The following is a 14391-nucleotide window of genomic DNA, read 5'->3' as shown; positions in this document are numbered from 1 at the left end:
TATTCATTCTATCAAGAAACATATAAAATTTAACACCTTTCATGTTACTTTAGAAATATTTTAATTCTAAAGTTTTGGATTAATTCTACTTATTTAGTACTAGTTGCAACACTGAATGATTAATTGTTTAACGGCCAACAATGTACTTAAATATTCAATCAATACATGAAATATTGATTCGATAATGGTTGAATTTAAAAACCAGTTAAAGAGCTTTTCACTCGGAAATTCTGACAGGACCAGATTTGGACAAATTGAGTCACATACCAACCGAACGGTTAATTGATGCTAAAATAGTAATCACCCGACAAACACATAAGTCAAATCCACGCAAAATCGAGTCGTGCATAATTCATCATTCCCTTCAATTTACAAACATTCCTGTTATATAAGTATCAGCAGGAAAGACCAAGGGTTCGGGGTTTGTTGTGCAGCCGGCTTAGAGGTAAATACAGTGTCTAAATCATTCATGGGCTGCTTAAGCCTGTACCTGCTTTAAATAAGCACTACACGTTTCATAAAAGTCAATTTCCTGTTTAGCTTATCTGCTGTTGCTGAATAGAACAAAGCGTCCACTGTTTTATATATTATCCGTGACTTTTGTTTCGTCCATTATTTTTTGCCGTTGTTTTTCTCTGGTGCAGCAACTCTTGCCGTTTCACTTATCACACCTGGATATGCATTCGCGTGCGCGAAATCCATATAAATCAACAGAAAGTGTTAACGCTGCGGTTTAAAGTATAACGGCGTTAAACTGATACGAATAATTCCAGCTAAATAAATTAAAACTGTTGGTTGAACACTGGACTTTGGACAGAGTTTGTTTAAGTGGTAAGTGGTTAAACTGTCTAAAAATAAAAGAACTTTAACAGACTTTTAAACATTTATAGGCAGTGTTTATGATTAGCCAGCTAACACTATTTTCTGAAACTTCTGTTAATTGAGTTGTAATGTGCTTTTAAACAAAAGTAAAGTTTAAACCGAGCTCTTTTCAATCGAAAACAGACAACTACATATTAGTTGTAAATTGCTCCATTATTTCAAAATAATTTAATTTTAGAACATTAATTATAACCGGACGGTTCGACTAAAACGGGTAAATCAAAGGCAAACAAAAATGGAATGCTCTAAAGCATAATTTAAAAACATTTATAAAAATGTTTACATGTCCTCGTATCACAGAAGTAAGAGATCCTTAGATCGTCGACAGCAGACAAGAACCCAGACACATAAAAGACCTCCAGTGAATGCGCCTTTGAGCGTAGCTGGCAACACAGCCTCCATACACAGGACCAAGACTAAATAATACATGCAGAGTCTCGAGATAAAATGGAGCGGGACCGAAATGCTACTCCAAACTAGGCAGTGGCGTACTAAAGCCGGATTAGTCCAAATGCAATTTTCTGTTCGGTTTAATTCGTACAACAACAACAACAAATTAAATTTCTTAATACTATATTATTTCTCTTCAAGAGTGGACTTAAAAAAATACAAAAAAAGAAAAGCAATATGGTTTCATAATTATAAAGTCATTTTAAAATCATCAAATTTATTGTGTTAAAGTAATGAATATTTTTATATGAGTACAGAAAATATGAAATTTACAAATGTTAATATTGTAGTCGTTTGTTACCCTGAGAAATACTGTTTTAAATTTATAACTGACATTCAGTTTTCGTGATATGAATTTAATTAAATTTTGTCATAACAACATAATTGAATTTTAGTATTAATTTTTTGTTCGATATTCAATAAATGTAAATGTATTTTCATAGGAATTGTCATAGAAAATAGAAGTAAATATAAATGCTATATTAAAACTTAACAAGTCTTAAATTTGAATGAACTGAGTTTAATAATATTAAGAAGAAGGAAGATGATCGAAAGATCCAAATATTTTAAAATTTATTATATTTGACAATTGAAAGAGAGTACCCGATTTATACTTATTAAAATGTGTACACCACTGGCAAAGCTCCAAGTTCGCGAAATCCCATACAAGAAACTAGACTCAGTAATAAATGGTTTAAGATAACGTTCCACTATCCCATGAACCCCTTTAATACACACATCGTGTGAAAAGTATTGCCCGGCTACAATTTTAGTAGTGGTTAATGTTCCTAAATAAACCTTCGAAATTTGGCTGTTTAATTTTCACGGTGGAGTTTGTTTTTTATGTTTCGAATGCAGAGATTGTCTATTAAAAATGTATTAAAGCGTTCCATGAAAGCTCATTTTCAATTTACCGTGACCGACATTTGATCGTGGTTCAACGTTGAATGACACGACACTAATAGGCACCATTGGAGGTAGAGCTTTCGTGTCGACAAAGAACAATTCTACAACTAATTTTCAATTATAGTTTTATTTTAGGGTTTCCAATTTTTATGGTCTTCCGACAAAATGGTTGTAAATATTCAAATACACAAGTCAATGATATTGTCCAGTGAAAAGCTTCGCTTTTGATTAAAAATGTTTATCAGGAATTTGCTGCGCCGTGATGTCTATGTGTATTTGACCACATCTAATATAATTCCCAACTTTCACAGACAATACATTACTAACAATTATCCATTAAGTTATAATGTCGATTAAAGGAAAAATTTTGATAACAAATAGAACATTGGAATTAGGGGTCAGACTTAACGCAGCAATAAATAAGGCAAAAGTCAATTAGTGGAAAGGCATCTCGTGCAAACTCAATGATTGACCCCGTCTACTCTTGTAGGATATGAAATCAATTAAACTTGGCTAATTTTTACCGAGCGTCGATAATACCCAAAGAAAAACGACCCGTCGCTATGTTCGCAGCCGTGAAAAACAAATTTTCCTCCTCGCTTCTGCCAATCAATTATTCATTTAATTAGCGACGAACGAAATCCGATTACAAATAGAATAATTACGTCTCTCAAAAATAACACTCGAAATTAAGTTCTGGTTTGATTTTCATTCGTACGATGATTTAATTAATTTACTTACTTGAGCAATGTTTCCAGAGTTGATTGTCGGATCATGCAACACTGTAATAGAGGTGCCAAGATGGATAATTCGTCGTGGAACGGTTTTCCAAAACCTCTTCCGTGGTCCAGATGAAGTGTGAACGTATCGTTCCCAAACAATCTGCAAACAACGCAATAATTTATTAATTTGCCATTTATTGTTTTAGTACAAAACTATATTAGGTATAAATTTAATTTTGCTGGAAATAGGTAGGACAATTAACAAAAACTCATCATAAAACCCATCGTCCGTATAAACACGAGTGTTTCCTGAACGAGGGTCGTGGTAAGTGGAAATCGATAGGAAATAAAAGCGAACCCGAACGGGCCTGCCTTCCTTTTTTATTACCTGAACGTCTCGTAATGATGCCTGTCCATGTTGCCCATTAAAAAGTCGAACACCGACATGTCCATCAGGTCGGCCAGTCTGCGACCCTTGTCGTAAGGCGGAATCTCCCGGACCAGGGCGCAGTAATTCGGGTCCGTCTCCCATTGGGCCTTCCGCCTCTTGTGGTAAGACCGTCTCCAGGGATGGCGCCACACCTGGAATGAATAAATTATTTTCGATGTTGCCATGATGTTTTATATGTAATTAATAACTGCAGTCCTTTTTAATGATTATTAAGCATTTCTTCTATTAAATATTCATTGTTTATTTATTATTTTGTACATATAACGTTATATGAAGAAGTTGAGAATGGGCCAAATCAGACACTCCCATTATAATGCGCAATAGTCTCTGCGCTGATCTGTCCTTGAACTATTCAAATTTTAGCAAAGCACACATACAAAAGCAAACAACTACCATTATAATTATACAAAAGGCTTATCAGATAACTTGCTTTCGGTGAATTTTTAATTAAGTTGACTTGTTTCTACCTATGAATATATTCGCTTTGTTGCGCATTTTTAATTAAATTAACTTTTTAAAACTTTTATCCCAGTTACAACTACATTACAAAGTATGTAGTTTATTAACACGAATGTGAATTTTTCCAGTCAGAAAATGCAAAGGTACAATTCAAGACTGATAAAATCGCGTTTGAACAGTTGAGAAAAACATAAATTGGCACGTTAATCTTTGAATCAGTTACCGAACAACATTCTCCCCGGTTGAAATTCTGGATTGCCAAAATCAAATAAATTGCGGATAAAGATCTCTAATTCCCAGATCCATCCACTATCTTTTGTTGTGGATTCACCATCACTTTACACGTCCAATAAAAGTGGCTTTTGTACAGTTTTCGATAGGATTATCTGCTACCAATTACAACCGTTTAGATTTAAGTTATAAAATAATCATTTGTAAATAATAAAGCATCAATACTTTAAATTAACATTTAAATGCTTACTTTGGTGGGGGCGATTTTGCTGGAGGGCAGGAAGGCGGCAAAACTGCCCTCGAGTGTGTCGGGGTTACCGCAGATCGCGTGCGACGTGTCGCAATAGTATGAGCACTTGCCGTGGAAGCACAGATTGTCGGAGGGCGAGACGAAGAACGTGTTCAGCAGTTCACCGTCCGCCTTCTCGTACAGGTCCGTCGTGATGTTCAACATACGTCCGGTCACAGGCATTGCCCGTCTGAAGCCCATTATCCTGTAAAACGAACGAAAACAGTTTATGAATTAATAATTTTCGATATCGATTTAAGTCTGGCTGGGGTTTCAGAAAAGTGACACAAAATATAATATTACAAACTTCAGATACTGATATAAAGGATCGCATTGGATTTCATGACCGCGTCGGCAGAAAGGGGTTGGAAATGAACTAATTAGTCACAACTTTGCGAACTGAATTTAATAATGGAGGGAAGGAAGGGGCGGATGGGAATCTTTTTCGAGCGGTTCTTACACCAGTTCCGGGTCTGAAAAACTCGCCACTGTTTAATTGAATCTTAAGGCTATTAACTTTATAAGGGTAATTGATTTCGGCATTTCATTATGTAGTCACTTTTACGAAGCATTCGGCTTTATTAAATAATAATTTTAGTTAGTAGAGTTTTGTTACGACTCTTTGTGGTTATAAATACGTACTAAAAAGGGCTGAAAATTATAATTCACAATAATTCTTTTAGATGATTCTAAGTAAAATTTAAAAAATATAAATGAATTGATATATTAAAAAAAATCATTATTTTTAATATTATGAAACAAAAAATTAATTTATAACAAAGCACAGCATTTTTAAATATTACATTACCACATTACACCAAGAATTTGTTTTGACCACATAAAATTAATTAGCATGATATTGTTTTAAAAATCTGATTTCCTCTGAAATTGCTTAAAATATTAAATATAATTAAAAAAAAATTGTGTTAAATTTAAAGGAAAAATTATTTTGCTACAAAATACTTTCATATTTGCAAAAATTTTCGTTGTTCTGAAAATCGACTATACCTTGGGTTCAATTTATAGATTGTAAATATTTAAAAACTTATAAAAAATAATGTCAAATGTGTGTTAGTTATAAATATCTCAAACAATAACTATTAGGCTTTTAGTCGTAAACTAGAATTTCCCCTTTTTATTGTCATGAACTAAAAGTAAGTGCATGTGAGTAATAATGTTTCCTACAAAGTAGTCTAAATTTTATTATTAGTGTTCTAAAAGTAACAAAATTGGTTGTAAAAAAAACTTATAAAGTAAAAGGGGTACTGAATTAGTTAAATAATTATACTTCACCACCCTCCTATAAAAACAATTAAACCAAATCATAGTTTTAATAATACTGAATGTGATATTAAAACTATGGCTGTAACAACCGTTACAAGCAAAAATTTTCCACATTACATTAGTTTATGACATCGTTACATCTTTAAATTACCTGACGCTGACAAACAGCTATTTCGGCGTGATTCAATTTTTTAGAGTCAGTATAATTTATTCCCTGGGGCGATCCTTGTTATTTACGAAGTTGTAGCTTCGCATAACATTTCGTAATTGAGTTAGAAAGTGATTAATTATTTATCTTAATTTAGGAATTAGTGTTATATGATATTTAACTTTCGGTCAAAACACACTTAGGGCTGTTATGACGTTGGGTATCACTGCCGCTAAATTAATGATCTAGTTGTTTTTCGTTTTGCTTGTTTGTAATCGATTTCTGCTGGGCGAATTCTAATAGTATCAGCGTGTGGTGTAAAGAAAAAAGTCTTGTCAACAACAAGCAATAAAGTTGTTTGCGGTAGACCGAATCAATTACGGTATACTTAACAAATTTCCTCACGGACTTTACGCGGCGAAAATAACATTGTATCAATTTGTATGTAAGTAATGTCTGACTGAAAGTTTTCGTCGGTTTTTCCAAGTCAAACAACGGCGAACTGTGTATGATGCGGGCGTAGCGGCTCCCGGAATGATCCGGGGTCGTGAAGTTATACCGTCATTCCGAACTTTCAACTTAACGAACATCAAATTGTAACTTTGTCAAAGTGCACTAGAAGAGAAATGCAACGGTCGAAATTCGCAGTTCGGACTTATTACTGCACCGCGGACTTAATACAAGTTTCAATTGTCGCGTGGCAAGTAAGCCCGTGTCTCCGCACTACTTACATTGTTAAAAATCCTCGTGCACAAGAGTCATCGACTCAAAATGCGTCGGAACTTTCTCGAATGAAACATTGGTAATAGGAGCTATTGTGCCTTCCACAGCTACAAGTTGAAAAAAAAACCGTCTCTAAAAATAAGTTTCAGAAGATTGTTTTCGTATGAAATCAGTTTTACGACTAAAAAGTCCATGTGTTATATTTTTTCTTAGTCTAAGCCGAAAAGAACCGAGGACAAACGCATTGTATACATTTCCAAATGGGAAATATATTTGACAAATAAAATAGAGTCTTACAGTAGGTTTCCAGTAGTATTTACTTTAAGAGGTCTACTTAAATAACTAAAGTTTTTCTTTAAGTGGCACAATTAAAACAGTATAAATAAATGATTTGATGCGCAATAAATAGATAAATATCATTAAATAAGAATATAATGTATCTTCCAATGAAAATTAATTTACCAAAAGTAAAAAATTTGTCATTTAGCAGTGTAATTGATTATTGAAATACATTTAAACTGGAACCATGATTTGTGACAAAAAAATACATACATAGAAAATTTATAAATGTGTATTTATCATATAAGTATGATTTAATCTAGATATTACACCACTTATCAAAAATAACATGACCTATAAATATGTAAATAATATCAATATTATTATATATTATATTATAAAAAGTTTTTATTTTAATGCAAAAAAAGCTACAATTAAACCATTCCAGAATAGCTTTATCGATATTTTCATACATATTTTTCCTCACATGAAGCTTAATAGCGAAATATAAGGATTGCCATTGTAAAAGTTGTCTTGACATTTAATTTAATAAAACCCTTAGTAAAATGTACTTCCATTTTGAATTATGTAAACATCATAAAGTAAATTATATTGAATTGTATTCTAATCAATCTATAATTTGTCTTAGAATTGTTGCCGACAGGAAATGCCGTTCGGTCATAAGGAAAAACCTCGAGGAGTTTATCTGAGGCAGGAGAAATTAGTCCTATCGTCTTATGTGCCAAATATTTAGTTCCAGTTATCAAGATAATGGAGTAATCGAAGTTCAAGTTATCAAGTAAAAATTACATATAATTTTCACCCTAGACGCCATTGTCTACCAATTTGCTTCGACTTATAGAAGTATTTGAAATATTATTCACATACGATGGTCTAATATGAAAACACTGCATTTTTATTTACTGAATTTTAATGAATGAAACAACTTTATGTTTGCCATTTGTATTTTATAACATCCGACAGAAATCTGTCATATATCTATATCATATTTTACATTTACATTTAAAATTATATAAATGAATGCTTCCTTTAAATGAGTACATACCAAATTTAATACACAAATGTATTATCTTAATGTCTGTGGTTCATGTTTTTCTAATAAAAATTTTTCTTCATGAAATAAAATGTTAAAAATAAGTAAGAATATTAGTTTAGTGCTTGTTAAAATATTTTTAAGAGTCTCATTAGTGAATAAAGTTTAACCGACAAAATTACAATTGTGGGTCTTGATGGCACTGATACAATAAGAAATGTTTCATATATTTAATTCTGTCACAAATTTATTAATATACATTTTTTGTGAATCCGAATAGTACAAATATCATTTTTTATTGTCTACAATGATTGTCCTTATTAGTCTTTATTATCAATCAATAAGATTTGACATATTTTTAAAATGGTATTGTAAAAGTAAATTTACAAAATATTTTAATTATTAAAAAAAATTATATAAAAGAAGAAGTAAATTAATATATTTTAATGATTTACTTTCTACACTTAATTTAGGATAAACATTTAATTTATACGTCTTCTTAAGTTCTGGAGTTAGAGATATAAATGAATTGAGAATATTGAAATTTTGAACATAAACTCCTCTACATGAACGCGGACCGTAAAATTGGGGATTGGAGATCGAAAAATGGGGAAGGAACTCACCTGTCCAAGTGGAAGGCGGCAATCTCCGCGTTGTGCCTCTCGTAGTCCGTGAAGTAAAAGTGATTCGGAAGGGTTTGCTGCTCCCTCGGGAACCTGCAAAAAAAAAAATATTTCTAAATTCGTTGTTTTTGCTATTAGATATTGTAAGATACATAAATTAAATAAACATGTTGTTATTTGAGGTCAATGTTTAAATTCAGTGTTCCAGCCGCTTAAAATAATAGATGGTAATAATAAATTCATTGAATTTTATATCGGTGCATATTTAAATTTATTTGAACAGAATTGATTTTGATTTAAAATGAAAATTACTTGAATGTCAATAAATTCCTTGAATGGAATGGATTTTTAAAAAGCTAAAATAAAATTACACAAATATTTCAGTTGGTTTTTATATCAACATTTCAATTGAAGAAATTTAATGAATGTACGTTACACCATTTTTAATCGCAAATAATAAACGGTATTGTTTAAAAACACTAAAAACAACATTTTATTTGTAACATATTGAAAAACAATTATTTATTCAATATTATTAAAAAATTGCTTTTAGTATGGATAAAAAATTAAATAACAATTTTATTTTTTCGTTCAACCTTTTGTTACAATTTTAGCATTTCAAAAAATATTTTATTAGCATGTTTTAATATTGTCGTATATAAAAATAAAAGTCCTAAAGATGGTTGATTAAATTTTGTATACATTTATTCTTAAATCACAAGAAATCGTTCCCCAGGCTCCGAGTTTTTCCCAGCCACCGATTTCCCAGCGGCCCACATCATTTTATTTTTTGTTGTTGTTGTTGGTTTGGACGCCACGACGACTTTTATTTACCCAGAAACACTTCGACATCCTGTGGGATGTATCTGACCGCGTCCCGTTTCCCGGAAAAACGGTCGCATGTGTTTCGCTTGGCGTTTAAAACGGCGCGAAAGACCGGTGGTTCCCAAGGGCACACGACAGAAGCCACAAGTGTAACGCTCGAGATTTGCCTGATTTCAGGGCGCCGGTCTCAAAAAGGAAATACAGGAAAATCCGTGTATACATTATAAGGTTTACATAAAACGTTAAGTAAATGAAAACGGCTGAGGCAGCGCGTCTCGAGTTTTATTAAAGACGGTCTCCCGTTGAGGCCAGATATTGTTCAACACGGAACCGCTGTATTTTTCTGTTTATTTGTTGCTGCTTCGCGGGGAATTGGCAAATTAAAAACTTCCTATGTCTTATTTTGTGCATTATTTTATGGCTATATAAAACAGGAAATGGAAAACGTCAATCAAAGCCTGTTTGTTATTTATCACGGGCCTTTATTAACGGCAAATGAAGTAGTGAATGTGGATTTGGTTTTTGTTGTGGAACTGATATTATTAAAATAGTTTATTACCTTTTTTAAATGAGATATGCTTTTATAGCCTGTCTATTTTTTAAAGTTTGTTGATTATTGCTTTTAGTATATTTTATCTATTCTATAAAACAATATATATATATATATATATATATATATATATATACACCAATATAATTTTTAAAATTTTGTCTTATTCAGAGATCTTCTATAATAAGGAAACTTTAATGTATGTTCATTGTCATAATTTTTAGATGACTTAAATCAAATTTGAGATATATAATCGACTGAATAATGAAAAAACTGAAAATGTCATATTTTTCACAACTTGTACCTAGTTTATTTTAAAAGCTAAATAAAAAGTTTATACATGAAATTGAATTGTAGCTGACAAAATTCTTTTTATTCATACTGGAACTGGACATAATAAGGTTTTTTGGTATACAGTAAAATGTAACATACAATACAAAAGCTTAGGGACTTTCAATTTTGTTATTAGTTTCTTGCTAATAGCTTTTAACTTAAAAATATTGTTGTTTTGAACCTCTTATAAAAGACATATATATTAGGGAGACCGGAAAGTGATATCGTTTCTGCTAAGTCGTGCACTTCTTCACTTCTAAATAATTCAATATTATTATTTTTTTAATTTGGGATGAAATGGCCCGTTAAATACCAGAAGAGCATATTCTATTCATTCATTCATATTCATTCCATTTTTTTCGAGTTTCACAAGGGTTGTAACGTAACATATGCGATGTTAATCCAAGTGCATTAGACGCTCGTAAATGCCAAAGATGGTTTTGCAAGATCCGGTAATTTTGATTTTTCTGACTCCTATGGATCAGGGAGACCAACAATATGCTAAAGGCAAAAGTGGAAGCAAATCCCAACCAACTATTAACAAATATTTGCGAACCATCCAGGAACATTTACAACAGATTGGAAAAATAAGCAGAACAGGTGTTTTTGGGTCTCCTATATTCTGTGGGAAGAGAACAAAGCTAACCGTTCCTCCACATACAACCTATTGCTTCAACTGCTCCATACAGAACCAATAATAATCCAAAACGCAAAAGGCAGTGGCTCTCTCCAAATAAATCAGCATGAAGTACTGCCAAGCGTCATCCCAAAAGGGCGTTTCTGTGTGTTTAGTGGAGTATTCGCGGAATTGTTCACTTTAAAAAGTTCAGCAACTGGAATAACTTAATACAGACGTTTATTGATCAATCGGGTCGAGTGAACCAATCTTATGTCGAAAAATATCCGGCGATTGTCAATAGGAAAGGCGTCATTCTGTAACACGACAATGCAAGACTACACTGTGCAAGACGAATACTGAAAAAAAATAATGAATTGGGGTGGGAGGTAATGCCTCACTCACCATACAATATTGCATCCTCGGATTTTTATTCCGGTCCCCACAACATTTTCTTAATGGCAAAAATTTGATAAATTGGATGATGTCCAAAATGCCATTTAGAAAACTCAAAGACTAATTGATTTTTATTGGTATGGATTGAAAATTTGCACACTAGATGGCAAAAGGTTGTTGATAACGAAGGTGATTATATTAGTAATTTTAAATAAAAACTTATTAAAAATTTATTTGTTTGAATTTAATATAAGCCATTGCCAATTGAATTATCTCACAAAATGGGCACATACAAGATTTCACAAAAAATATTACTAATTATTATAATAACTATCTATTTTATGCTTGTTACTATATTTTTAAAAATATATATCTGAGTAATGATTATTTTAGTGACAACAGAGAAAATTGAACCTCATCTTGTAATACTAAGAATTAAATTGATTGTAACTTCATTTTTAATCTCTTTATTTCATTGTATTACCCGATGAGAAGGAATAAATTACATTAGAAAAATGTGATTTTAAATTACATTCAAGAAAGCACAGTAGAATTTTCAAACTAAAGATTTTATTGGAAAAAAGTTAAAATAAAAGAAATTTCTGTAGTATTTTATGTTTCTACATTTATATTGCAAATGTTTATAAAGTTATAAAAAACACTTATTGGATGTAAAAATCTACATAGATATTGCAGAAAGGAAATATGAAAGGGTTGTGTCACTTAAATTTTAATTTCAATGATCAAAAGAAAATACAAAAAAAGTCATCTGGATAAAATAGTGCCCGCATTAATCAAAAAAACACGCTCCCGACACCGAACAAAACGGGAGCAAATCTAAAAATACAAGTCGCCGTTATTTCCATACGCGGCAAAATCGATGCGGTGGACAATATTCGGGTCTGGCGTCTCGCAAAAAAAAACCGTGTAAAATATTCCAATCTCGATGATGATCCCGGAGTCGAGGGTCAATTCTTGACCCGGCGGATTACGAAACGGGCTGACTCGCAAAACTGTCCCGTTTTATATTGTTGTCCGACGTTATTTTGTATGATTTGCTGGCGAGTTTGCATTTCAAAACAGGGAAATAAACCAAATACGATCACCACAACCCAAAGCAATTTAAAATATGATCCGCATATTTTAAACTACGAGTAAATTTTATAATTTATAAAAAATTATTTATATATATATATATATATATATATATATATATGTATATATATATCATGGGAACAATCAAGAGCAATTTCACGCGAACACAATTCCGAACCCGCTTACAGAATTAAATAAAGAAAACGGGCGCCTTTTTAAAATAAACTAGATTGAAGTTGGCCGTGATTACAGCTTCCTGAAATAGTTTCCAGCTAAAGTTTGAATTCTATTTTCCGGAACTCCCGCCGGGAGACCGTTATCAACTCGCGGCAAACACACCAATAAATTGTAACAGGTCCTATTGGGTTGTTGCCGTGTTTATACAACTGGTTACACGGTTTAAACTGGCAAGATTACTGCGGAGTTTGAATTGTTTATTTTTTGTTTTATATCTATCTTACACTTAATTCTTTTTTTTGTAAGATTTTTAGGACCTACTGAAATTTTTATATAAAAATGTTATTATCTAGGTCTTCAGAAACGTACTCCTAATTTTAATAACAAACAATAAATTAACTTTTATCTAAAAATAATTCGATTCTAATGATTTTTAGTTGGGCCGTGTTTTTGAGATGTTCACTTAAAGCAAATATTTATGCAAATTGCAATACATAAAGTCATATATTGATCCGCAAAAAGGCATATTTATAGGAATTTGTTTATGAAAATTTTGAGCAAATAGTATCAGATTCGATAAATAGTCATTTAACCGTAAGAGGAAGTATATTACACTGCAATTCCTAGAAATAATTTTTAATTTAATTTAATTTAATTTAAAATATTATAGTATAAAATAATGTTATAGCACACTGTTTGTACTGCGAAAAATCTTATAATCAGTTTCTCGCACAGTGGTCCGACAAAAATCACCTTTCCAACAATCTTGATTCCTTATTTCCATAGAAACCTTGTGATCAATTTCGTTTTTTAAATTAGGAAAATGTAATGTAGAAATGTTGTAACTTCTTTACAATGTTTACATAACTCTTTTATTTTATTTAAACCTTGAATATGTCTAAACAACTGCATAAATTAGTTATCTTTCTGTATCAGTTTATGAAAAAATTGTATTAAGATATTGAAAACCGGCGCTATTAACATTTAGTTTTCAATTTTTTTTTTTTAAGTAGAGACTTACTTAGAAAGGATTTAACGAAACTGTGCTTGTTTCGATAAGAACTGGATTCGCAACATTCAAAATATTTTTTATTAGCCAAAATGAAAGTATATACATTTTACTCTTGCTTATTGAGATAATAATCTCAGAGAAGTAATTATTGCATGAAAATGTAATAGAAACTGACATATATAAATGAAATTAAATTCGATTTAGTTTCAGTTATAGCTCAAAATAATGATAATATACGAAAAACAGTTTCTGCATAATGTCAAAATTTTTGTAAAAGAGTTTCTATACAATAAAATAAAGAAAGAAACAATTGGTTTCGATATGTTTATGCTATTCTTAACGTTACAAGTTATTAAGAAGTCAAAAAAATTACTCTTTTTTATATACGATTACTCATAACTACATAACACATACAGTTATTGAGTCACAGTGTTTTAATATCTTAATAAAGTAAAATAGCATACACATTTTCAAAGATTTGACGTTTTGACAGTATTAACTTTAACATTGAATTCATCAAAGAAAATTTACTGTTTTTTTTTATGTAAACTAGTGTACCAAATACCAAAATTTATCAAATTTAAATGAATAACGGAGTAAAAGATAAAAAACAAAAAACTCATATGCATATGCATTCATAAAAACTGCTTTCTATTTAATTCAATCGAGGTCAGCCGGATGATTTTTAACAGATATAAAAAAGAGAAAAATTATTTTTTATTTAAAAAATTAATTTAGCATCCTACAAAATGGGCATATACCAAATTTAATAAATTTTTTTGTGTATTAATAAGAATTTACAATCATTTTTTTCCTAACCTTCTAATCAAGTCAACTAATAATTGATTATGCTTTAACGAATTAGTCAAAAAAGGCTTTGTGCTTA

General features: G+C 31.2%; 1 protein-coding gene across 4 annotated transcripts in view; it reads right to left on the bottom strand.

The window, feature by feature from the left end:
- The window catches only part of LOC109596033 (extracellular serine/threonine protein CG31145), a 114211-nt gene that overhangs the window by 8445 nt on the left and 91375 nt on the right, over nt 1–14391 (bottom strand). For all 4 annotated transcript variants that reach the window (XM_049961250.1, XM_049961251.1, XM_049961252.1 and 1 more), the window contains 4 exons: nt 8502–8594; nt 4352–4595; nt 3349–3542; nt 2980–3120 (listed from right to left, as the gene is read on the bottom strand). In XM_049961250.1, the coding sequence (XP_049817207.1) occupies nt 2980–3120; nt 3349–3542; nt 4352–4595; nt 8502–8594 (672 nt within the window). The remainder of the gene's footprint in view (nt 1–2979; nt 3121–3348; nt 3543–4351; nt 4596–8501; nt 8595–14391) is intronic.

The sequence above is a fragment of the Aethina tumida genome, chromosome 1 (assembly GCF_024364675.1).
Source record: "Aethina tumida isolate Nest 87 chromosome 1, icAetTumi1.1, whole genome shotgun sequence".
Classification (NCBI taxonomy): domain Eukaryota; kingdom Metazoa; phylum Arthropoda; class Insecta; order Coleoptera; family Nitidulidae; genus Aethina; species Aethina tumida.
The sequence above is the reverse complement of the archived record's forward strand: the minus strand, read 5'-3'. Positions and strand labels throughout refer to the sequence as shown.